The sequence below is a fragment of the Symphodus melops genome (assembly GCF_947650265.1).
Source record: "Symphodus melops genome assembly, chromosome: 6".
NCBI classification, from domain to species: domain Eukaryota; kingdom Metazoa; phylum Chordata; class Actinopteri; order Labriformes; family Labridae; genus Symphodus; species Symphodus melops.
This window is the reverse complement of record NC_136696.1, coordinates 27750078-27773810: the sequence shown is the minus strand read 5'-3', so window position 1 is coordinate 27773810 and position 23733 is coordinate 27750078. Positions and strand designations below refer to the sequence as shown.

Here is a 23733-nt window from a genome sequence, read left to right as displayed (position 1 = left end):
TCAGATCCTGCTGCTCAGGGGAAACCTCGTCTTGACTCACCACCAGCTGCTGCACATCTGTGAAAACAGTGAAACGCATAGTTATAAAAACCGGAATTTAATAATCAGATGAAACCACTGATAGCACTACTTTATACAGGGTATGCACGAGATGTCTCAGTGGGCGGAGTCACGAGTGACAGAAAGCTCATAGTGGTGTCAGGAAGCAGTACATGGCTTTATGTCTTTTCTGTGATGAGGGGACCTCGGGGCTCGATGATTCATCACTCCACATCGATGCTTTGATTGGTTGAACAAAGATTCAATAGAATCGGTGTAAACATCAATATATGACATCATCTTTACAGATGTACCTTTAATTTGAAATTCAAGTCAAAATTCAAGTTCAGTGTTTATTAACAGCTTGTTGCTCTTTTTGTGTGACTCAATCAAACACACCGACAGTATCGTGACAGTTCTCTCTGTGGACGTGTGGTCATGGCGTTTTTGTGCACAAACTATCACATAAGCTGAGTCCCATTCCAGCGGCCGCAGCCTTCGTGGGCTGTGTTGTCAGAACGACTGCGTCACACCGGTGTGATAAGTGTTGGTCCCAATTCAGCGGCTCCTTCGAATGCAGCCTTCTTTTCCCCGATTTGGAGGCTCTAACGGTTGGGTCCTTTGCCGCCTTCCCTTCCCACGATGCATTTCCCGCAAAGGAAATTCAGCATTAACGTTAACAATGGCATCCTTCAGCCCGACCGGCTAATATGCTGACGATCTCCTCGCTATGTCGGGGCCTTTAAAGTCCCTGGAAGCCTGTTATTTATGATCTTATGTACACAACATTAACTCTCTCCAAGTGTCAGAGATGACGTCTTCACCGTTTGTTGAGATTTGGTCATTTTGTAACTGCTGTCTGCGGACATGTGGAGCTGCACAACTCGAGTGGTCAGCCTGCAAATAACGCTGAAAACAGCCGTAATCCGTACGCAGTCCCTGGAGGAAACAGTGACATTCACAGAGCCGTGTTTGAACCTACAACTTTTCTGACTTTGGTCAACAGGTAAAAGGCAGCCATGACACCACCCTGGCTGATTGTAGGAGACGAAAACAAACATTGGTATCTATTTGACAAGCCCCTCCCCCTCAGCTTGTTTCTTCAGGGTCAGATGGTGAAATTTTGGTTCAATATATTTGATCAACACAGTGACATTCACACGATCCTGCAACACAATTATTTCTCGCTCGTAGGGAAAAGTCAAACAAACAAACAGGTAATGTTCACATTTACTGGAAATAAAAAAGCATAAAAAACCAAAACAAACCTAATCTGTGGAGGCAGACTCTAGGGTTGAAAGCAGCATCCAGCAGGTGAAGTTGTTGCTTCATTTCCCGTTTTAATCGACGGATTTCCTCCTCATATTCTGCTTTTGTTCTTTCAAACTGCTCCAGAATCTCTTCAGCAGCTGCAGACAGTCTCTGCTCGGTGAAAGCTCTCAGCAACTCAACTTCAGACATTTTAGAAAAATCGCGGCAACATCTCTCTTCAAAACTCCGTTTATATTTCAAACTGACATTGCTGAGCCGTTACCATGGTTACCTTAGACATAGATGTGTAAAAAAGTCCCCTTTCCACATAGCAGTCCGGTACGGATCAGTACAGTTTGGTTCGGTTAAGCCTGATCCTGTTTGTTTCCACGGCCACCCACGTGTAAGCCGTATGCTATGTTTGATAGCTGCTAACCGCTAACAGCTAACCGCTAACAGCTAACTGATAAACTCAACAAAAGGAGAAAAACGCTACTCAAAAAAAAAACCCAAGCTGGAAGACATCAAGCGGTTCATCCACTTTGTCACTAGCATGTGGATCTTTATCCCAAAACTCAATCCAGCTTTGTTTCAGTGAAGGCTGTGTGCCTCGAGGAGAAATAAACAGACGTAAACGATCACCGTCTGTGGTTTAAACACGGCGGGGTTTGGCTTATTGTTGTCAAACAGGAAGTGACGAATCTTTCGACCAATCAGCGGACTACAGTGTTTAGCTCCACCTTTTCGGTTCGGCTCTATATTCTTGGTATGTATTCTTGGCACCCCAACGGAAGGGTCCCAAAAAAAATCAGTTATTGGGGAAACTTTCCCGGGATTAGTGTATGGAAACGCAGCAAAATGCGCGCCGTACCGACATAAGCGTAGATTTGCGTATGATGTCCATACCAATCTCAAACGATGGGTGAAATCATTTCCCACTTCGGCAACGCCTCCCAAATACACAAACCGTTGAAACATCTCCCAATCGATAATAAACACATTCTATATCCGGTACTGTTTTCACAATAAAAGTTCCAAGTGTAAACATCGATGACAGACTTTTATTGTGAAACAGTGATATCAGGAAATGGTTTTTTTTCAACGCTAGCAGCTCAACACATCTTCGACGTCTGAAATAGAAATACAGGAGAGAAACCTTCAGACTGAGTTAGAAGCTAAAACGTCCTGAGAAGTGAACCCAGTGACTAAACCACTTTCTCTCCAGCAGAAACCTCTATGATTGCGAGAACTGTGTGATTCTAAACTAAAACAAGTACACTTTGTTTTGTTTATCAGTGAGATGAAGAGACTGGCAGTTTTTCTTTAATAGTTTAAGTAAATTCCCAAGACAAAAAAAAATACATTATTTAAATACTTAAAATACTGTATGCCCTGATTTCATGTCCCCACCATGTGTTATGTGAACCAAATGTACATGTGTGTAGAGGTCTGGCTCATATCAAAATATTGAATTTCAGTAGTTGGGCCTGGACGTCATCAGGGCATGGATGTGGCTTAACCAAGGAGACTTTGACATGTGGCTGCAGGAGCTGGGGATAAACCTACCAGTGATCCACGGCTGCATGAACATCCAAGGGTTGTCTCAGAGCTCCATTTAGTTTGCAAATCCTGTACTGCAGAGGGAACACATGTAAGGACTATCTTCTGTGTATCTCTTCTCTTGGAAATGTTTTTTCACAAACAGAGCAGCTGAAATATTTCATAAAGCACTCTGTGAGCGGGTCAGTAAATATCAAGACCAATTTACAAAACACAACCAAAGAAATATTGCAAACAAGACTTTATTTTATGTTTGGAACAAAGTTTTTTTTTTTTTTTTACATACGAAGCAAGACAAATACAACATATTTGTACATTTTTGAATAACTGTTTCAGAATGCAGAATTTATTTAATCATGTGACTATCTGCTGAAAACATCAAACTAAAGACGTATTTTGGAGTCTGTTATGCGTTTATTTATCTGACTATCGTTAAGATGTGTCTGACCTTTTCTGATAGATTCCTACAGGAATTAATTGACATTACATCATTTTGAATTTTCCTTCTTTTACAAACAAGCATGTGACGTCCAGAACAATCACATTGAGAGACCATTTTTATAAAAATATGAAAAACTCAATGGTCTCTCATGTGTGTACTGCCGAGTGTTGCCATAGATGTCCATTTTGTGTAAATCTTTTACCACAAACTCAACAGCTAAATGGTTTCTCTCCTGTGTGAACTGCCATGTGGGTCTTCAGACTTCTATTTAGTGTAAATCTTTTACCACAAACTGAACAGCTAAATAGTTTCTCTTCTGAGTGAACTGCCGAGTGTCGCCTCAGATTTCCTTTTAGTGTAAATGTTTTACCACAAACTGAACAGCTAAATGGTTTCTCTCCTGTGTGAACTGCCATGTGGGTCTTCAGACTTCCATTTTGTCTAAATCTTTTACCACAAACTGAACAGCTAAATGGTTTCTCTCCTGTGTGAATTGCCATGTGGGTCTTCAGACTTCCATTTTGTCTAAATCTTTTACCACAAACTGAACAGCTAAATGGTTTCTCTCCTGTGTGAACTGCCATGTGGGTCTTCAGATTTCTATTTAGTGTAAATCTTTTACCACAAACTGAACAGCTAAATGGTTTCTCTCCTGAGTGAACTGCAGAGTGGCGCCTCAGATGTCCATTATCTGTAAATCTTTTACCACAAACTGAACAGCTAAATGGTTTCTCTCCTGAGTGAACTGCGGAGTGTCGCTTCAGATGTCCATTTTCTGTAAATCTTTTACCACAAACTGAACAGCTAAATGGTTTCTCTCCTGAGTGAACTGCCGAGTGTCGCCTCAGATTTCCTTTTAGTGGAAATGTTTTACCACAAACTGAACACTTGAAGGGTTTCTCCCCTGTGTGGGTCCTCATGTGTTTAACAACAGCTGATTGGGAAGAAAACATTTTTTTACAAAGTGAACAGCTGATTTTTTTGCAATTCAAAAGTTTCACTCCTGTTTGGATTCCTTTTTGTTTTTTTGGTTTCTTTTGTCCGGAGCTTGTAGCACATTCAGAGGAGCTGACTGATATTTTAGCTGTATTACATACCACATTACTCACAGGTACATCTTTGTTTTGCACAGGGTTTAAATCTTCCTGAGGATTCCTGGAGCCCTCCAAAGCCCACCTTGTGTCATCTGTCTTTGATTCAGAGAGTGAAGGGTTGTCAGGAGATTCTGCTATGTCGTTGTTTGGCAGAAGTTTTAAACCTTCCTGAGGTTCATCTCTCTCCTCCCAATCACCACTGTCATCAGTATCAGATTCAGAAAAGTCGGAAGTCTTGTCAGGAGTATCTGGCTGTAAATGACTGTCTGGATTAAAGTCTCTGCCTGGTTCTGCTCCTCCACAGTCCTCTCCGTCAGCTTCTGTTTTTATATGCTGTGTGTCTCTGCTCTCTTCACTTTGGTTTTCATGAAGCTGTGAGGACTGAGGTTTCTCTTCGTCTTCTTCTTCCTTCTTCACGGGGACAAGTTGGAATGTTAACATGCTGATATCAAACTCCTCTGGCCCTTGAAGCAGCTCTCCTTCCTGTCTGCCCCACAGTTCCTTCTCTTCATCTTTAATTTGTGCTGAGTTTGGTGGCTCGCTCTGATCCAGTCTAGGGCTCAGATCCTGCTGCTCAGGGGAAACCTCGTCTTGACTCACCACCAGCTGCTGCACATCTGTGAAAACAGTGAAACGCATAGTTATAAAAACCGGAATTTAATAATCAGATGAAACCACTGATAGCACTACTTTATACAGGGTATGCACGAGATGTCTCAGTGGGCGGAGTCATGAGTGACAGAATCAAAATCAAACAAACAGGTAATGTTCACATTTGACTGGAAATAAAAAAGCATAAAAACCAAAACAAACCTAATCTGTGGAGGCAGACTCTAGGGTTGAAAGCAGCATCCAGCAGGTGGCGTTGTTGCGTCGCTTCCCGTTTTAATCGACGGATTTCCTCCTCATATTCTGCTTTTGTTCTTTCAAACTGCTCCAGAATCTCTTCAGCAGCTGCAGGCAGTCTCTGCTCGGTGAAAGCTCTCAGCAACTCAACTTCAGACATTTTAGAAAAATCGTGGCAACTTCTCTCTTCAAAACTCCGTTTATATTTCAAACTGACATTGCTGAGCCGTTACCATGGTTACCTTAAACATAGATGTGTAAAAAAAGTCCCCTTTTCACATAGCAGTCCGGTACGGATCAGTACAGTTTGGTTCGGTTAAGCCTGATCCTGTTTGTTTCCACGGCCACCCACGTGTAAGCCGTATGCTATGTTTGATAGCTGCTAACCGCTAACAGCTAACAGCTAACTGATAAACTCAACAAAAGGACAAAAACGCTGGAAGACATCAAGCGGTTCATCCACTTTGTCTCTAGCATGTGGATCTTTATCCCAAAACTTAATCAAGCTTTGTCTCAGTGAAGGCTGTGTGCCTCGAGGAGAAATAAACAGACGTAAACGATCACCGTCTGTGGTTTAAACACGGCGGGGTTTGGCTTATTGTTGTCAAACAGGAAGTGACGAATCTTTCGACCAATCAGCGGACTGCAGTGTTTAGCTCCACCTTTTCGGTTCGGCTCTATATTCTTGGTATGTATTCTTGGCACCCCAACGGAAGGGTCCCAAAAAAAATCAGTTATTGGGGAAACTTTCCCGGGATCAGTGTATGGAAACGCCGCAAAATGCGCGCCGTACCGACATAAGCGTAGATTTGCGTATGATGTCCATACCAATCTCAAACGATGGGTGAAATCATCTCCCACTTCGGCAACGCCTCCCAAACACACAAACCGTTGAAACATCTCCCAATCGATAATAAACACATTCTATATCCGGTAAGGTCTTCACAATAAAAATGTAAACGTCGATGACATACTTTTATTGTGAAACAGTGATATCAGGAAATGGGTTTTTTTCAACGCTAGCAGCTCAACACATCTTGGACGTCTGAAATAGAAATTCAGGAGAGAAACCTTCAGACTGAGTTAGAAGCTAAAACGTCCTGAGAAGTGAACCCAGTGAATAAACCACTTTCTTTCCAGCAGAAACCTCTATGATTGTGAGAACTGTGTGATTCTAGACTAAAACAAGTACACTTTGTTTTGTTTATCAGTGAGATGAAGAGACTGACAGTATTTTCTTTAATAGTTTAAGTACATTAACAGTACAAAATAATACATTATTTAAATACTTAAAATACTGTAAGTCCTGATTTCATGTCCCCACCAAAGTCAAAGTCAAACCTACACCCTTGCTCAAAGTGGATAATAAAGTTATCACTCAGCGTTTCATCGTCACAGGAGAGCCAGTTCATTAGAAGTTTTTATGAAGTTCATCTGACCAGCAGAGGGCGCAATAACACAGCAGATACTCAACCCTTCTGTTTCCTCTGTGAGCTGCAAGGACTAGATGTGTGTGTTGTGTGTAATTAAAGTAATTTGTGACACAAATGATAAAAAGTAAACTATATAAAGAAAGTTTTATTTACATCAAAAATACAAACATAAACATGCCAAGAACACAAATACACAACACACATGACGTTTAAATAAAAGAGTCGCTCAAAGAACGTTTTCAAACACACTCAGTTTTATACATCTAAAGAAATATATACATGAATGTTTGTTTTCAGGAATAGGTTTAAATAAAGGTCAAAGCTGGTGTGAGCGACTCGTGGTTTTTTCTAAGCTGCAGGTGTTTCAGGCCGGGTTCGGGTTGCTGCGTGTTGATGAGGCGGGTTCGGTGAAGACGGTTTGACAGATCTGATAACACATGCGGTTCTCTGCTTCGTATGCCGCCAGACACAAATCCATCCACGGACGCCGCTCACCTGAGGACACAAACACACCTGAGGCTGTGAAAGATGGGATGAGGGGGCGGGGCTAAACCCCTGGACTGCTCGCCAGCCAATCACAGGGCGGCTGATATATACAGACAGACGACCAGTCACACTCTATTAAGGCAGCTCTGTCATATTTTCCCTTCTCTCTTTCCTGGAGGTCACGTTGTTACCTTCACTGTGTGTCGAGCTCCAGGTTTGGGGTTGCCATAGCAACTAACTGACGAGGCTCTATCCTTCTTGTGTGTGTTGAACTTAACGCTCCTCTATGTTTTCTTTTTACAGATGAATATATTTAAAATACTTACCCGTGGCGCCCCCCGCTGGACAGAGGAAGCTCATCGTTTGACGGATGCTGTTCTGAGCCTCCTGATTGGCCGAGGCGTCTTCTGCTGCCACGCCGAAGAACTCCTCCTGAATATGGAAACAAAGCGCTGACATCATCTCTGCTCGTCTTTAAGATGTCAGAGAGCTCGCACGGGACAGACGAAGACTAAAATGAACGGCGAGGGCCCGAAGGGGTCCAAGCGCTGATTCTGACCCGTTAAACTGGAGCAGCTTCTGGACGGCGTCTTTACGCCACCTCTAATGTCACGTGACCCAGAAGCGACCATATTTGGACCAACGTTGTTAAATGTCTCTTTTAAAGACTTTTCTGTTTTTTTTTTCCTGCAGCTGGTTGAGTCGCCCCCTGCTGGCACTCAGAGGTAAAGCACGTTCAAGCACTTTCACATTCGAATCTTTTTTTTTTTTTTTTTCTTTAATACTGATTAATTTGATGCATGCTGAGCTTTGGATTCTGATGGCGATGAGAAAACTCACAGCGTCTCTCCACAGGAAGACGTCCAGCGTGTCCGTCGAGTCCTGCAGCTCGAGCTTCATCAGCAGGACGAACTGCAGCAGCTGCACCCCGAGAGCTGCAGAACACAGACGGTGACGTGTGGTGAGTTTATTCATCAAATATAAATAAATGTAAACAAATTAAAAAAAAGAGAAAAGGAGTTTTTGTGGAATTGAAGAAGTAGTCCTGCGTGAAATGTGTAAAAACTGATCGACATCTAATCAGTTTCTCACGGATTGGCGGAGCAGCGCTGCGTGTGTGTTTAGATGTCAGTGTGTGTGTGATCCCCGGTTGTTTTCTCTGCTCGCCATGCTTCCAGAACGCCTCAACACAAAGATGTAAATTGGCCTGCAAGGTTGATGTGAGGTCGTGGCGGAGGAGCTTCGTTACGTCTCACCTTCTGCTACGACCTTCTCGTCGATCGCCGCAGCACACGGTTCCCTCACTGCGACCTCGGAGCACCGCTGACACCTGAAAAACACACACACACACACACACACACACACACACGCACACACACACACAGGAAACGTTGATCCTCGGCTCACAGATCAGAGAGGAAGCTCACTGATTGGTCCTTTAAAAAGTCATCTGTACCCGTAGTATCTCTTCCTGCCTCTGAACAGGAACGGTGCCGACAGGTCGAGCAAAGCCATCTGACCTCCCAATGACATCACAGGGACGATATTCTGAAAGCTGGACGCCAGGCAGCTCGTTTCCTCCAGAGTTGAACCTGCAACCCCAGAACGTCTCTTACTCACTGATTTCAGATTAAACTTTTTTTAATAAATTTTTTTATTGTGGAGGCGACCTCACCCCGGACGAAGATGAGCTCCGTAGATTTCCCCTCAGATACGAGCTGGGTGGACAGGTGAACAGCCAGGCTTCGATTCGGGGAATCCCTGGGGGCATCGACCCGCCCTGAGAGCGCCCACGACGGGGGGTTCAAAGGTCCAGAGTTCCTGCACGCCTCAGAAAAGAGACCTGCGACCACTTCAAGGTCCGGGACCTCCTGCCTGAAATCCCCGCGCGGGGTCAGAGAGAGAGCAGACGTGAAGAGGCCACACTGACTGAGACAGAGAGCGAGCCACATCCTGAAGTTTAGAACTAAAACAGCCTACATGCTTCTGCACTTGCTGCAGTAGAGTTTCAGAGCCTGGTGGAGTCTGAGCGGCTCGTACGACCTCAGCTGGACTCTGACGTGTTGGACCGGACCCGCTGCAGACCGCTTCAGCTGGGACAAGGTCACGGGCTGCAGGTCATGACCGCAGGTTCTCTCTGTGACACAATACCCCCCCCCCCCCCCCCACTCACCTCCAGGTAGGGGATGATCCTTCACGAGAACTCCCCCAGCAGCCAGTTCTTGGTGAGCTCGTGGAACACCACGAGCGGCAGGCAGAAGAAGATGACGACGAAGTCCCAGAGCGCGAGGTTGGCCAGCAGCGAGTTGGAGATGCTCCTCATGAAGTAGTTGTGACACACGATGCACATGACCGACACGTTCCCGATGATCCCCACGCTGAAGATGACGGCGGCGAAGATCGTGATCACGTACGCGCCGTAAGACTCCGCAGTGACCGGATAGAAGGGGTTCTTCACCTTCTTCCGCCTGGGCCGCGTCTCCACCGGGGTGAACGGTGTTAAACCCGGAAAGTCCGGAAGTGAGTACTCCTCCTCGTAGTCACTGGTGTTCAGTGTGAGGGGGAACTCGCTTCGTCCTCCCGGGTACTGTGCTCCGTCTCTGATGCCGGTTGTTTCCGCTCCTCTCGGGGCTACATGTGGGTCCATGAGGGGTTGCTTTAAGGATTTCCCCTGGAGGGCATCCACCCCTCAGCGGTTCTTCTGGCTTGTTGACATTCGTGCGTAAAGCTTCTGGTACGTTTTGCGCGGTGCTTTTACGCACAGCGCGCGGGGTTATCTGTTTACCCAGAAGCTCAGGGGATGAAGGCTTTACATCATCCCTCCAAGAATTCTGCTCTCTCACACTGCGCTGCTGAGTCAGGTAGAAGATAATGTAGCCAAGACAAAAGAATTAATTATCTGCTGTAAAGAAGATCTCAACATGGAGGCGATTTCACTTGACGACCAACTTGTAGAAACTCGGCACAGATCTGGAATTCCAGCTGAGCTTCTCTGAAAACACCGAGTATACGTTTCAAACAGCGTCCTGACTTCGTAGAAAACTCAGTGACCTTAGTGGAGTACGTCGTACGGGTCACCTGAGACATTAAACTTTCTCTAAAGCTCAAGGACATTTGTGAGTCCAGCTCACACGTGGGCGTCTGTCTGTTGGAAGTGTTGGTCGTCGCAGATCCATCAAACCAAACAGATAACAGAGACGTAACACTCCACCGGCTGCAGAGTTTTATTTAGCCCCGTTTCCACCAAGCGGTCCGGTTTGGTTCAGAACTGTTCGGTTTGGTAAACGCTAAACTTGCACTTAAACAGTGTAAACCAGAACGAGACAGAAACCTCAGCTTTGTCATAGTCATAGGCGTAGATTTGCGTATGGACCGTATGATGTCCAAACAAATCTCAAAGGATGGCTGAAATGGCCACACCAATATTTAGGTTAACGTGAACAAGTCACCTCAAAGGGTTAAATCATTTCCCACTTCGGCAACGCCTCCCAAATACACAAACCGCTGAAACATCTCACAATCGATAATAAACACATTCTATATTCGGCAAGGTCTTCACAATAAAAGTTCCAAGTTTAAACGTCGGGATCGACGTCTGAAATAGAAATACAGGAGAGAAACCTTCAGACTGAGTTAGAAGCTAAAACGTCCTGAGAAGTGAACCAAGTGACTAAACCACTTTCTCTCCAGCAGAAACCTCTATGATTGTGAGAACTGTGTGATTCTAAACTAAAATAAGTAAACTTTTTTTTGTTTATCAGTGAGATGAAGAGACTGGCAGTTTTTCTTTAATAGTTTAAGTAAATTCCCAGTACAAAAAAATACATTATTTAAATACTTACAATACTGTAAGCCCTGATTTCATGTCCCCACCATGTGTTATGTGAACCAAATGTACATGTGTGAAGAGGTCTGGTTCATATGGCTGCAGGAGCTGGGGATAAACCTACCAGTGATCCACGGCTGCATGAACATCCAAAGTTTGACTCAGAGCTCCATTTTGTTTGCAAATCCTGTACTGCAGAGGAAACACATGTAAGGACTATCTTCTGTGTATCTCTTCTCTTGGAAATATTTTTTCACAAACAGAGCAGCTGAAATATTTCATAAAGCACTCTGTGAGCGGGTCAGTAAGTATCAAGACCAATTTACAAAACAACCAAAGAAATATTGCAAACAAGACTTTATTTTATGTTTGGAACAAAGTTTTTTTGACATACAAAGCAAAACAAATACAAAATATTTATAAATCATTTTTCAATAACTGTTTCAGAATGCAGAATTTATTTAATCATGTGACTTTGTCTGCTGAAAACATCAAACTGAAGAAGACATTTTGGAGTCTTTTATGTATTTTTTTTTTATCTGACCATCGTTAAAATGCGTCTGACCTTTTCTGATAGATTCCTACAGGAATTCATTGGCATTACAGACATTTTGAATTTTCCTTCTTTCACAAACAAGCATGTGACGTTTGGAACAATCACGTTGAGAGACCATTTCTATAAAAATATGAACAACTCAATGGTCTCTCTCATGAGTGAACTGCCAGGTGGTATTTCAGAGTTTTAATGTGTGAAAATCTTTTACAACAAACTGAACAGCTAAATGGTTTCTCTTCCGAGTGAACTGCCATGTGGATCTTCAGGTTTCCATTGTGTGTAAATCTTTTACCACAAACTGAACAGCTAAATGGTTTTTCTCCTGTGTGAACTGCCATGTGGGACTTCAAATGTGCATTTCGTGCAAATCTTATACCACAAACTGAACAGCTAAATGGTTTTTCTCCTGAGTGAATTGACATGTGGGATTTCAGATGTCCATTTTCTGTAAATCTTTTACCACAAACTGAACAGCTAAATGGTTTCTCTCCTGAGTGAACTGACATGTGGGTTTTCAAATGTGCATTTTGTGTAAATCTTTTACCACAAACTGAACAGCTAAATGGTTTCTCTCCTGAGTGAACTGCCATGTGGGACTTCAGACTTCCATTTTGTGTAAAGCTTTTACCACAAACTGAACAGCTAAATGGTTTCTCTCCTGAGTGAACTGCCATGTGGGACTTCAGACTCCCATTTTGTGTAAATTTTTTACCACAAACTGAACAGCTAAATGGTTTCTCTCCTGAGTGAACTGCAGAGTGTCGCCTCAAATTTGCATTTAGTGTAAATATTTTACCACAAACTGAACAGCAAAATGGTTTCTCTCCTGAGTGAACTGCCATGTGGGACTTCAGACTTCCACTTTGTGTAAATCTTTTACCACAAACTGAACATTTGAAGGGTTTCTCCCCTGTGTGGGTCCTCATGTGTTTAACAACAGCTGAATGGGAAGAAAACATTTTTTTTACAAAGTGAACAGCTGGTTTTTTTGCAATTCAAAAGTTTCACTCCTGTTTGGATTCCTTTTTGTTTTTTTGTTTTCTTTTGTCCGGAGCTTGTAGCACATTCAGAGGAGCTGACTGATATTTTAGCTGTATTACATACCACATTACTCACAGGTACATATTTGTTTTGCACAGGGTTTAAATCTTCCTGAGGATTCCTGGAGCCCTCCAAAGCCCACCTTGTGTCATCTGCCTTTGATTCAGAGTGTGAAGGGTTGTCAGAAGTATCTGGTATGTCTTTGCTTGGCAGAAGTTTTAAACCTTCCTGAGGTTCATCTCTCTCCTCCCAATCACCACTGTCATCAGTATCAGATCCAGAAAAGTCTGAAGTCTTGTCAGGAGTATCTGGCTGTAAATGACTGTCTGGATTAAAGTCTCTGCCTGGTTCTGCTCCTCCACAGTCCTCTCCGTCAGCTTCTGTTTTTATATGCTGTGTGTCTCTGCTCTCTTCACTTTGGTTTTCATGAAGCTGTGGGTACTGAGGTTTCTCTTCGTCTTCTTCTTCCTTCTTCACGGGGACAAGTTGGAATGTTAACATGCTGATATCAAACTCCTCTGACCCCTGAAGCTGCTCTCCTTCCTGTCTGCCCCACAGTTCCTTCTCTTCATCTTTAATTTGTGCTGAGTTTGGTGGCTCGCTTTGATCCAGTCTAGGGCTCAGATCCTGCTGCTCAGGTGAAACCTCGTCTTGACTCACCACCAGCTGCTGCACATCTGTGAAAACAGTGAAATACATAAAGTGCTAAAAACCTGAATTTACTAATCAGATGAAACCACTGATAGGACTACTTTATGCAGGGTATGCACGAGACGTCTCAGTGGGCGGAGTCACGAGTGACAGAATCAAAATCAAACAAACAGATAATGTTCACATTTGACTGGAAATAAAAAAGCATAAAAAACCAAAACAAACCTAATCTGTGGAGGCAGACTCTAGGGTTGAAAGCAGCATCCAGCAGGTGGCGTTGTTGCTTCGTTTCCCGTTTTAATCGACGGATTTCCTCCTCATATTCTGCTTTTGTTCCTTCAAACTGCTCCAGAATCTCTTCAGCAGCTGCAGGCAGTCTCTGCTCGGTGAAAGCTCTCAGCAACTCAACTCCAGACATTTTAGAAAAATCGCGGCAACTTCTCTCCTTAAAACTAGATGTCTAAAAAAAGCCCCCTTTCCACATAGCAGTCCGGTACGGATCAGTACAGTTTGGTTCGGTTAAGCCTGATCCTGTTTGTTTCCTCAGCCACCCACGTGTAAGCTGTATGCTATGTATGATAGCAGCTAACTGCTAACCGCTAACTGCTAACTAAAAAATTCAACAAAAGGAGAAAAACGCTGGAAGACATCAAGCGGTTCATCCACTTTGTCACTAGCATGTGGATCTTTATCACAAAACTCAATCCAGCTTTGTCTCAGTGAAGGCTGTGTGCCTCGAGGAGAAACAAACAGACGTAAACGATCACCGTCTGTGGTTTAAACACGGCGGGGTTTGGCTTATTGTTGTCAAACAGGAAGTGACGAATCTTTCGACCAATCAGCGGACTGCAGTGTTTAGCTCCACCTTTTCGGTTCGGCTCTATATTCTTGGTATGTATTCTTGGCACCCCAACGGAAGGGTCCCAAAAAAAATCAGTTATTGGGGAAACTTTCCCGGGATTAGTGTATGGAAACGCCGCAAAATGCGCGCCGTACCGACATAAGCGTAGATTTGCGTATGATGTCCATACCAATCTCAGACGATGGGTGAAATCATCTCCCACTTCGGCAACGCCTCCCAAACACACAAACCGTTGAAACATCTCCCAATCGATAATAAACACATTCTATATCCGGCAAGGTCTTCACAATAAAAGTTCCAAGTTTAAACGTCGATGACAGACTTTTATTGTGAAACAGTGGTATCAGGAAATGGGGTATTTTCAACGCTAGCAGCTCAACACATCTTGGACGTCTGAAATAGAAATACAGGAGAGAAACCTTCAGACTGAGTTAGAAGCTAAAACGTCCTGAGAAGTGAACCCAGTGACTAAACCACTTTCTCTCCAGCAGAAACCTCTATGATTGTGAGAACTGTGTGATTCTAAACTAAAACAAGTACACTTTGTTTTGTTTATCAGTGAGATGAAGAGACTGGCAGTTTTTCTTTAATAGTTTAAGTAAATTCCCAGTACAAAAAAATACATTTAAATACTTAAAACACTGTCAGCCCTGATTTCATGTCCCCACCATGTGTTATGTGAACCAAATGTACATGTGTGTGTAGAGGTCTGGTTCATATCAAAATATTGAATTTCAGTAGTTGGGTGTGGAGGTCATCAGGGCATGGATGTGGCTTAACCAAGGAGACTTTGACATGTGGCTGCAGGAGCTGGGGATAAACCTACCAGTGATCCACGGCTGCATGAACATCCAAGGGTTGTCTCAGAGCTCCATTTGGTTTGCAAATCCTGTACTGCAGAGGGAACACATGTAAGGACTATCTTCTGTGTATCTCTTCTCTTGGAAATATTTTCTTCACAAACAGAGCAGCTAAAATATTTCATAAAGCACTCTGTGAGCGGGTCAGTAAATATCAAGACCAATTTACAAAACAACCAAAGAAATATTGCAAACAAGACTTTATTTTATGTTTGGAACAAAGTTTTTTTTACGTACAAAGCAAATACAACATATTTGTACATCGTTTTTCAATAACTGTTTCAGAATGCAGAATTTATTTAATCATGTGACGTTGTCTGCTGAAAACATCGAACTGACGAAGACGTATTTTGGAGTCTGTTATATGTTTTTTTTATCTGAACATCGTTAAGATTTGTCTGACCTTTTCTGATAGATTCCTACAGGAATTAATTGGCATTACAGACATTTTGAATTTTCCTTCTTTCACAAACAAGCATGTGACGTTTGGAACATTCACATTGAGAGACCGTTTTTATAAAAATATGAACAACTCAATGGTCTCTCTCATGTGTGAACTTCCAGATGGTATTTCAGAAGTTCGATTCGTATAAATCGTTTACCACAAACTCAACAGCTAAATGGTTTCTCTTCCGAGTGAACTGCAGAGTGTTGCCTCAGATTTCTGTTTTGTGTAAATCTTTTACCACAAACTGAACAGCTAAATGGTTTCTCTTCTAAGTGAACTACCAAGTGTCGCCTCAGCCCTCCATTTAGTGCAAATATTTTACCACAAACTGAACAGCTAAATGGTTTCTCTCCTGAGTGAACTGCCATGTGGGATTTCAAATGTGCATTTTGTGTAAATCTTTTACCACAAACTGAACAGCTAAATGGTTTCTCTCCTGAGTGAAGTGCCGAGTGTCGCCTCAGCCTTCCATTTAGTGTAAATCTTTTACCACAAACTGAACAGCGAAATGGTTTCTCTCCTGAGTGAACTACCATGTGGGACTTCAGATGTCCATTTAGTGTAAATCTTTTACCACAAACTGAACAGCTAAATGGTTTCTCTCCTGAGTGAACTCTCATGTGGGTCTTCAGATTTCCATTTTGTGTAAATCTTTTACCACAAACTGAACACTTGAAGGGTTTCTCCCCTGTGTGGGTCCTCATGTGCCTCACAAAAGCTGTTTGGGAAGAAAAACTTTTTTTACAAAGTGAACATCGTTTTTTTTTGCAATTCAAAAGTTTCACTCCTGTTTGGATTCCTTTTTGTTTTTTTGGTTTCTTTTGTCCGAAGCTTGTGGCACATTCAGAGGAGCTGATTGATATTTTAGCTGTATTACATACCACATTACTCACAGGTACATATTTGTTTTGCACAGGGTTTAAATCTTCCTGAGGATTCCTGGAGCCCTCCAAAGCCCACCTTGTGTCATCTGTCTTTGATTCAGAGAGTGAAGGGTTGTCAGGAGTATCTGGTTTGTCTTTGTTCGGCAGAAGTTTTAAACCTTCCTGAGGTTCATCTCTCTCCTCCCAATCACCACTGTCATCAGTATCAGATCCAGAAAAGTCTGAAGTCTTGTCAGGAGTATCTGGCTGTAAATGACTGTCTGGATTAAAGTCTCTGCCTGGTTCTGCTCCTCCACAGTCCTCTCTATCAGCTTCTGTTTTTATATGCTGTGTGTCTCTGCTCTCTTCACTTTGGTTTTCATGAAGCTGTGAGGACTGAGGTTTCTCTTCGTCTTCTTCTTCCTTCTTCACAGGGACAAGTTGGAATGTTAACATGCTGATATCAAACTCCTCTGGCCCTTGAAGCTGCTCTCCTTCCTGTCTGCCCCACAGTTCCTTCTCTTCATCTTTAATTTGTGCTGAGTTTGGTGGCTCGCTCTGATCCAGTCTAGGGCTCAGATCCTGCTGCTCAGGGGAAACCTCGTCTTGACTCACCACCAGCTGCTGCACATCTGTGAAAACAGTGAAATGTATAAAGTTCTAAAAATCTGAATGTATTAAATCAGATGAAACCACTGATAGGACTACTTTAAACAGGGTATGCACGAGACGTCTCAGTGGGCGGAGTCACAGGTGACAGAATCAAAATCAAACAAACAGGTAATGCTCACATTTGACTGGAAATAAAAAAGCATAAAAAACCAAAACAAACCTAATCTGTGGAGGCAGACTCTAGGGTTGAAAGCAGCATCCAGCAGGTAGCGTTGTTGCTTCATTTCCCGTTTTAATCGACGGATTTCCTCCTCATATTCTGCTTTTGTTCTTTCAAACTGCTCCAGAATCTCTTCAGCAGCTGCAGACAGTCTCTGCTCGGTGAAAGCTCTCAGCAACGCAGCTTCAGACATTTTAGAAAAATCGCGGCAACTTCTCTCTTCAAAACTCCGTTTATATTTCAAACTGACATTGCCGAGCCGTTGCCATGGTTACCTTAAACATATAATAAAAGCCCCCTTTCCACATAGCAGTCCGGTACGGATCAGTACAGTTTGGTTCGGTTAAGCCTGATCCTGTTTGTTTCCTCAGCCACCCACGTGTAAGCCGTATGACGATAGCCGCTATGTAAACAGCGTCATATGATAACAGCTAACAGCTAACCGCTAACAGCTAACTAATAAATTCAACAAAAGGAGAAAAACGCTGGAAGACATCAAACGGTTCATCCACTTTGTCACTAGCATGTGGATCTTTATCACAAAACTCAATCCAGCTTTGTTTCAGTGAAGGCTGTGTGCCTCGAGGAGAAACAAACAGACGTAAACGATCACCGTCTGTGGTTCTTCTTCTTCCTCTCTTAGAGTTCCGGCAGGCTGTACACTGTGAAGTGTAATGCTGCCCTCCACAGTCTCGGAGTGTATAATTATTTCAGATCTTTTGATACAGGCCAGTAGCGTGCAAGAAACAAAGAATTGCGCCTGCAACACATTGGGCATTTATTTCCACAGGAAATATGGACTTCAATGAGAAGGATGAGAGTCCCAAGTCAGATAACTCCCTGAATAACTGACTTCTTTCATTCGTATAATTACAACACACAAACACAACATGTCGGACTGTTTCTTCCTGTCCACATTGACACAGGCCATCAGGATGTTTACCTATTACCTTTAAGTAACAGGCTAGAACACATTATCCGAACCTCAGCCTAGTTAAAACCACATCGTCCTTTCTGCTTAATTTCAGCAGAAGCCTTTTCCTTTTAACTGATGGTTGCAGAGAGAAACAACGCCTGCCCTTTTGCTCTTCATCCCATTCTCTCTGCCATTGACACTCTAACTTTTCTTTACATATGCTATTACATTCACTCTTCCCAAGAGGAACATTCATGTCAATACTCTGTTTACTCAAAGACTCTTTTGCAAGCTTGTCAGAGATTTCATTTCCCTCGATCCCTGAATGACCGGGTACCCATAAAAACCCAATTTGACCACCTACATTCTCAACTTCTAGTAAGCAGCACAGGATCTCCCCAACTAAATCAGGACGAGATGTTGATGTCCCCTCTCTTAATGCCACCAGTGCTGCTGTTGAGTCAGAACAGATTACAGACCAATCTGTGGTTCACACATGGTGTTTTTTTTTGTTTTGTTTTTTACAGTTGTAACACAGGAAGTGACGAATCTTTCAACCAATCAGCGGACAGCAGTGTTTAGCTCCCCCTTTTCGGTTCGGCACGAAAAAATAGCGCCGGTGTTTCCTACGAAAATTCACCTCCAGGATTTTTGCATTGGATTTTGGATCATTGCAGAAAATAATCTCTGTGTCAAACACACGTTTCTGATGTGTAGCTGTTTAGTTCAGCGGGATAATCTTTATAGATAAACATCATTTATATGAAGTTTGAAGAGTTAATGCAGCTGAGAGAAGTAATAAGCTAACGTAATGCTACAAGCTAACTACACCACTATCAGTTTGTAATGACGTCTTGACTGTTATGCTTCAGCGATCTAATCAGCGGATTTGACAAGATAGCTAAACGTTAGCTTAATAAGTTGTTTATTAACCCAATATTTGCAAGAACACTGAAAAACATGACTAGAGGCTGTAAGGAGGATTAGTGAAAGAGTTCCCTGTGTGATGACGTTTAATGTCTGCAACAACCACTGTAGTTTCAGTTAGCTACTCGTTAGCAACCGCCGTTTAAAGTTTGCGTAAAAACCTTAAAATTCACACGTAGGGTCTTAGCTAACGTAGTTTATCTCATCAAACAAAACATCAACATCTCTTCAGCTTCTGTTAACCACAGACCTTATTTCAGGCGTCTAACCACAAACCCATTCAAAATCTCCATCGACTTTTATAGTTAGCAACCCATGACGCTAAAATGCTAACTCACATCCTGGTTTTAGGACTCCAGGGTCCCAAAAAAAGTGGAACGGTACGGAACGGTTATTTGGGAAACTTTCCCGGGATTAGTGTATGGAAACGCTGCAAAATGCCCCACCAAAGTCAAAATCAAACCTACACCATCGACTGTAACTGTATGTGTGTTTGATTAGAAATAATCCAGTGTGTGTTTGTGTGGACATAAACAGCTGTTAGTCTGATTGACAGCTGAACGTGATCAGCTGATGTCGCGTCATGTGACGCTGTCGAGGAAAGGACTTCTCATGTCTGTTAAAATTGATTTCCTCTGTCCTCTCTCCTCGGCTTCGTTTCCTCCGTGCATCTCTGGTGGGCGGGACTAAGACGCAAGTGGAGGAGACAACTTGGAGGACACTCGGTGCAAATAAGGGAACCGGAACGTCACTTATGGTGCGATGACCTGAGGGGCCTAGTTGTAAAAGTTCTGTGATGTAAACTGGAGTGAAGCCATGAAGGGCTTTAAACACAAGCAAGATATTTACGTGTCTATTCTGAACTGGGAGCCGGTGCAAGAAGGTCAGAAGAGGTGTTATGTGATGACATGTTTTGCATCTGCAAAAGAGTCTGGCTTCAGCATTTTGAACCAAATGTACATGTGTGGAGAGGTCTGGTTCATATCAAAATATTGAATTTCAGTATGATACACATGTAAGGACTATCTTCTGTGTATCTCTTCTCTTGGAAATATTTATTCACAAACAGAGCAGCTGAAATATTTCATAAAGCACTCTGTGAGCGGGTCAATAAATATCAAGACCAATTTACAAAACACAACTAAAAAAATATTGCAAACAAGACTTTATTTTATGTTTGGAACAAAGTTTTTTTTACATACAAAGGAAAACAAATACAACATATTTGTCAATCATTTTTCAATAACTGTTTCAGAATGCAGAATTTAGTTGATCATGTGACTTTGTCTGCTGAAAACATCAAACTGAAGAAGACTTATTTTGGAGTCTGTTTCGTGTTTATCTGAACATTGTTAAGATGTGTCTGACCTTTTCTGATAAATTCCTACAGGAAGTAATTGGCATTACAGACATTTTGAATTTTCCTTCTTTCACAAACAAGCATGTGACGTTTGGAACAATCACGTTGAGAGACCGTTTTTTATAAAAATATGAACAACTCAATGGTCTCTCTCATGTGTGAACTGCCAGGTGGTGTTTCAGATTGTCAATTCGTGCAAATCTTTTACCACAAACTGAACAGCTAAATGGTTTCTCTCCTGAGTGAACTGCAGAGTGTCGCCTCAGACTTATATTTTGTGTAAATCTTTTACCACAAATTGAACAGCTAAATGGTTTCTCTTCCAAGTGAACTGCAGAGTGTTTCCTCAGATTTCCATTTTGTGTAAATCTTTTACCACAAACTGAACAGCTAAATGGTTTCTCTCCTGTGTGAACTGCCATGTGGTCCTTCAGTCTTCCATTTCGTGTAAATCTTTCACCACAAACTGAACAGCTATATGGTTTCTCTTCTGAGTGAACTGCCATGTGGGTCTTCAGGTTTCCATTGTATGTAAATCTTTTACCACAAACTGAACAGCTAAATGGTTTCTCTCCTGAGTGAACTGCCATGTGGGTCTTCAGATTTGCATTTAGTGTAAATGTTTTACCACAAACTGAACAGCTAAATGGTTTATCTCCTGAGTGAACTGCCATGTGGGTCTTCAGATTTGCATTTAGTGTAAATCTTTTACAACAAACTGAACAATTGAAGGGTTTCTCCCCTGTGTGGGTCCTCATGTGCCTCACAAAATCTGTTTGGGAAGAAAAACTTTTTTTACAAAGTGAACAGCTGATGTTTTTGCAATTCAAAAGTTTCACTCCTGTTTGGATTTCTTTTTGTTTTTTTGGTTTCTTTTGTCCGAAGCTTGTAGCACATTCAGAGGAGCTGACTGATATTTTAGCTGTATTACATATCACATTACTCACAGGTACATCTTTGTTTTGCACAGGGTTTAAATCTTCCTGAGGATTCCTGGAGCCCTCCAAAGCCCACCTTGTGTCATCTGCCTTTGATTCAGAGAGTGAAGTGTTGTCAGGAGTATCTGGTATGTCTTTGTTTGGCAGAAGTTTTAAACCTTCCTGAGGTTCATCTCTCCCCTCCCAATCACCACTGTCATCAGTATCAGATCCAGAAAAGTCTGAAGTCTTGTCAGGAGTATCTGGCTGTAAATGACTGTCTGGATTAAAGTCTCTGCCTGGTTCTGCTCCTCCACAGTCCTCTCCGTCAGCTTCTGTTTTTATATGCTGTGTGACTCTGTTCTCTTCACTTTGGTTTTCATGAAGCTGTGAGGACTGAGGTTTCTCTTCGTCATCTTCCTCCTTCTTCACGGGGACAAGTTGGAATGTTAACATGCTGATATCAAACTCCTCTGGCCCTTGAAGCTGCTCTCCTTCCTGTCTGCCCCACAGTTCCTTCTCTTCATCTTTAATTTGTGCTGAGTTTGGTGGCTCGCTCTGGTCCAGTCTAGGGCTCAGATCCTGCTGCTCAGGTGAAACCTCGTCTTGACTCACCACCAGCTGCTGCACATCTGTGAAAACAGTGAAATACATAAAGTTATAGAAACCTGAATTTACTAATCAGATGAAACCACTGATAGCACTACTTTATACAGGGTATGCACGAGATGTTTCAGTGGGCGGAGTCACGAGTGACAGAATCAAAATCAAACAAACAGGTAATGTTCACATTTGACTGGAAATAAAAAAGCATGAAAAACCAAAACAAACCTAATCTGTGGAGGCAGACTCTAGGGTTGAAAGCAGCATCCAGCAGGTGGCGTTGTTGCTTCGTTTCCCGTTTTAATCGACGGATTTCCTCCTCATATTCTGCTTTTGTTCCTTCAAACTGCTCCAGAATCTCTTCAGCAGCTGCAGGCAGTCTCTGCTCGGTGAAAGCTCTCAGCAACTCAACTCCAGACATTTTAGAAAAATCGCGGCAACTTCTCTCCTTAAAACTATTTGTCTAAAAAAAGCCCCCTTTCCACATAGCAGTCCGGTACGGATCAGTACAGTTTGGTTCGGTTAAGCCTGATCCTGTTTGTTTCCACGGCCACCCACGTGTAAGCCGTATGCTATGTATGATAGCAGCTAACTGCTAATCGCTAACTGCTAACCGCTAACTGCTAACTAATAAACTCAACAAAAGGAGAAAAACGCTGGAAGACATCAAGCGGTTCATCCACTTTGTCACTAGCATGTGGATCTTTATCACAAAACTCAATCCAGCTTTGTTTCAGTGAAGGCTGTGTGCCTCGAGGAGAAACAAACAGACGTAAACGATCATCGTCTGTGGTTTAAACACGGCGGGGTTTGGCTTATTGTTGTCAAACAGGAAGTGACGAATCTTTCGACCAATCAGCGGACTGCAGTGTTTAGCTCCACCTTTTCGGTTCGGCTCTATATTCTTGGTATGTATTCTTGGCACCCCAACGGAATTGTCCAAAAAAAATCAGTTATTGGGGAAACTTTCCCGGGATCAGTGTATGGAAACGCCGCAAAATGCGCGCCGTACCGACATAAGCGTAGATTTGCGTATGATGTCCATACCAATCTCAAACGATGGGTGAAATCATCTCCCACTTCGGCAACGCCTCCCAAATACACAATCCGCTGAAACATCTCCCAATCGATAATAAACACATTCTATATCCGGCAAGGTCTTCACAATAAAAGTTCCAAGTTTAAACGTCGATGACAGACCTTTATTGTGAAACAGTGATATCAGGAAATGGGGTATTTTCAACGCTAGCAGCTCAACACATCTTCGACGTCTGAAATAGAAATACAGGAGAGAAACCTTCAGACTGAGTTAGAAGCTAAAACGTCCTGAGAAGTGAACCCAGTGAATAAACCACTTTCTTTCCAGCAGAAACCTCTATGATTGTGAGAACTGTGTGATTCTAAACTAAAACAAGTACACTTTGTTTTGTTTATCAGTGAGATGAAGAGACTGCCAGTATTGTCTTTAATAGTTTAAGTACATTAACAGTACAAAATAATACATTTAAATACTTAAAATACTGTAAGTCCTGATTTCATGTCCCCACCAAATCAAAGTCAAACCTACACCCTTGCTCAAAGTGGATAATAAAGTTATCACTCAGCGTTTCATCGTCACAGGAGAGCCAGTTCATTAGAAGTTTTTAAGAAGTTCTGACCAGCAGAGGGCGCAATAACACAGCAGATACTCAACCCTTCTGTTTCCTCTGTGAGCTGCAAGGACTAGATGTGTGTGTTGTGTGTAATTAAAGTAATTTGTGACACAAATGATAAAAAGTAAACTATATAAAGAAAGTTTTATTTACATGTACAAACCTCAAAAATACAAACATAAACATGCCAAGAACACAAATACACAACACACATGACGTTTAAATAAAAGAGTCGCTCAAAGAACGTTTTCAAACACACTCAGTTTTA

General features: G+C 42.5%; 3 protein-coding genes and 3 long non-coding RNA genes across 6 annotated transcripts; 1 reads left to right on the top strand and 5 right to left on the bottom strand.

Annotated features, from left to right (window-relative positions):
- Positions 1-3447: 3447 nt before the first annotated feature.
- LOC306824902 (uncharacterized protein) lies at positions 3448-5396 on the bottom strand. Its single transcript, XM_079345311.1, has 3 exons — positions 5200-5396; positions 4181-5003; positions 3448-3760 (listed from the first exon to the last, which is right to left on the bottom strand). Exons 1-3 carry the CDS (start codon positions 5390-5392, stop codon positions 3502-3504), a joined length of 1275 nt encoding a protein of 424 aa, XP_079201437.1. The 5' UTR covers positions 5393-5396; the 3' UTR covers positions 3448-3501.
- Positions 5397-5407: 11 nt separating this feature from the next.
- Positions 5408-14037, top strand: LOC306824906. The gene is made up of 2 exons (XR_013779187.1): positions 5408-5498; positions 13696-14037. It is a non-coding gene; the product is annotated as an uncharacterized lncRNA (long non-coding RNA).
- LOC306824904 (protection of telomeres protein 1-like) lies at positions 6849-8738 on the bottom strand. Its single transcript, XM_079345313.1, has 5 exons — positions 8608-8738; positions 8408-8481; positions 7992-8086; positions 7478-7583; positions 6849-7160 (listed from the first exon to the last, which is right to left on the bottom strand). The coding sequence occupies exons 1-5, from the start codon at positions 8682-8684 to the stop codon at positions 7030-7032; spliced, it is 483 nt and encodes a 160-aa protein (XP_079201439.1). The 5' UTR covers positions 8685-8738; the 3' UTR covers positions 6849-7029.
- LOC306824903 (uncharacterized protein) lies at positions 12297-13699 on the bottom strand. Its single transcript, XM_079345312.1, has 2 exons — positions 13451-13699; positions 12297-13251 (listed from the first exon to the last, which is right to left on the bottom strand). The coding sequence occupies exons 1-2, from the start codon at positions 13641-13643 to the stop codon at positions 12464-12466; spliced, it is 981 nt and encodes a 326-aa protein (XP_079201438.1). The 5' UTR covers positions 13644-13699; the 3' UTR covers positions 12297-12463.
- A 2389-nt stretch (positions 14038-16426) lies between the features above and the next one.
- Positions 16427-17209, bottom strand: LOC306824911. The gene is made up of 2 exons (XR_013779191.1): positions 17091-17209; positions 16427-16890 (listed from the first exon to the last, which is right to left on the bottom strand). It is a non-coding gene; the product is annotated as an uncharacterized lncRNA (long non-coding RNA).
- A 2874-nt stretch (positions 17210-20083) lies between these two features.
- Positions 20084-23145, bottom strand: LOC306824908. The gene is made up of 2 exons (XR_013779189.1): positions 22042-23145; positions 20084-21842 (listed from the first exon to the last, which is right to left on the bottom strand). It is a non-coding gene; the product is annotated as an uncharacterized lncRNA (long non-coding RNA).
- Positions 23146-23733: the final 588 nt, after the last annotated feature.

Bases quoted from the DNA above. Each gene is read 5' to 3' on its own strand.
- LOC306824902 (XM_079345311.1), bottom strand. From the start codon at position 5,392: ATGTCTGAAGTTGAGTTGCTGAGAGCTTTCACCGAGCAGAGACTGCCT. The intron at 5,004-5,199 runs GTTTGTTTTGGT...CTGTTTTCACAG, and splicing joins AGTCTGCCTCCACAGATTAG to ATGTGCAGCAGCTGGTGGTG. The intron at 3,761-4,180 runs GTGTTCAGTTTG...GAAACCATTTAG, and splicing joins ACAGGGGAGAAACCCTTCAA to CTGTTCAGTTTGTGGTAAAA.
- LOC306824903 (XM_079345312.1), bottom strand. From the start codon at position 13,643: ATGTCTGGAGTTGAGTTGCTGAGAGCTTTCACCGAGCAGAGACTGCCT. The intron at 13,252-13,450 runs GTTTGTTTTGGT...CTGTTTTCACAG, and splicing joins AGTCTGCCTCCACAGATTAG to ATGTGCAGCAGCTGGTGGTG.
- LOC306824904 (XM_079345313.1), bottom strand. From the start codon at position 8,684: ATGTCATTGGGAGGTCAGATGGCTTTGCTCGACCTGTCGGCACCGTTC. The intron at 7,584-7,991 runs GTGAGTTTTCTC...TTCCATATTCAG, and splicing joins TCTTCCTGTGGAGAGACGCT to GAGGAGTTCTTCGGCGTGGC. The intron at 7,161-7,477 runs GTAAGTATTTTA...TTGTGTCCTCAG, and splicing joins TCCAGCGGGGGGCGCCACGG to GTGAGCGGCGTCCGTGGATG.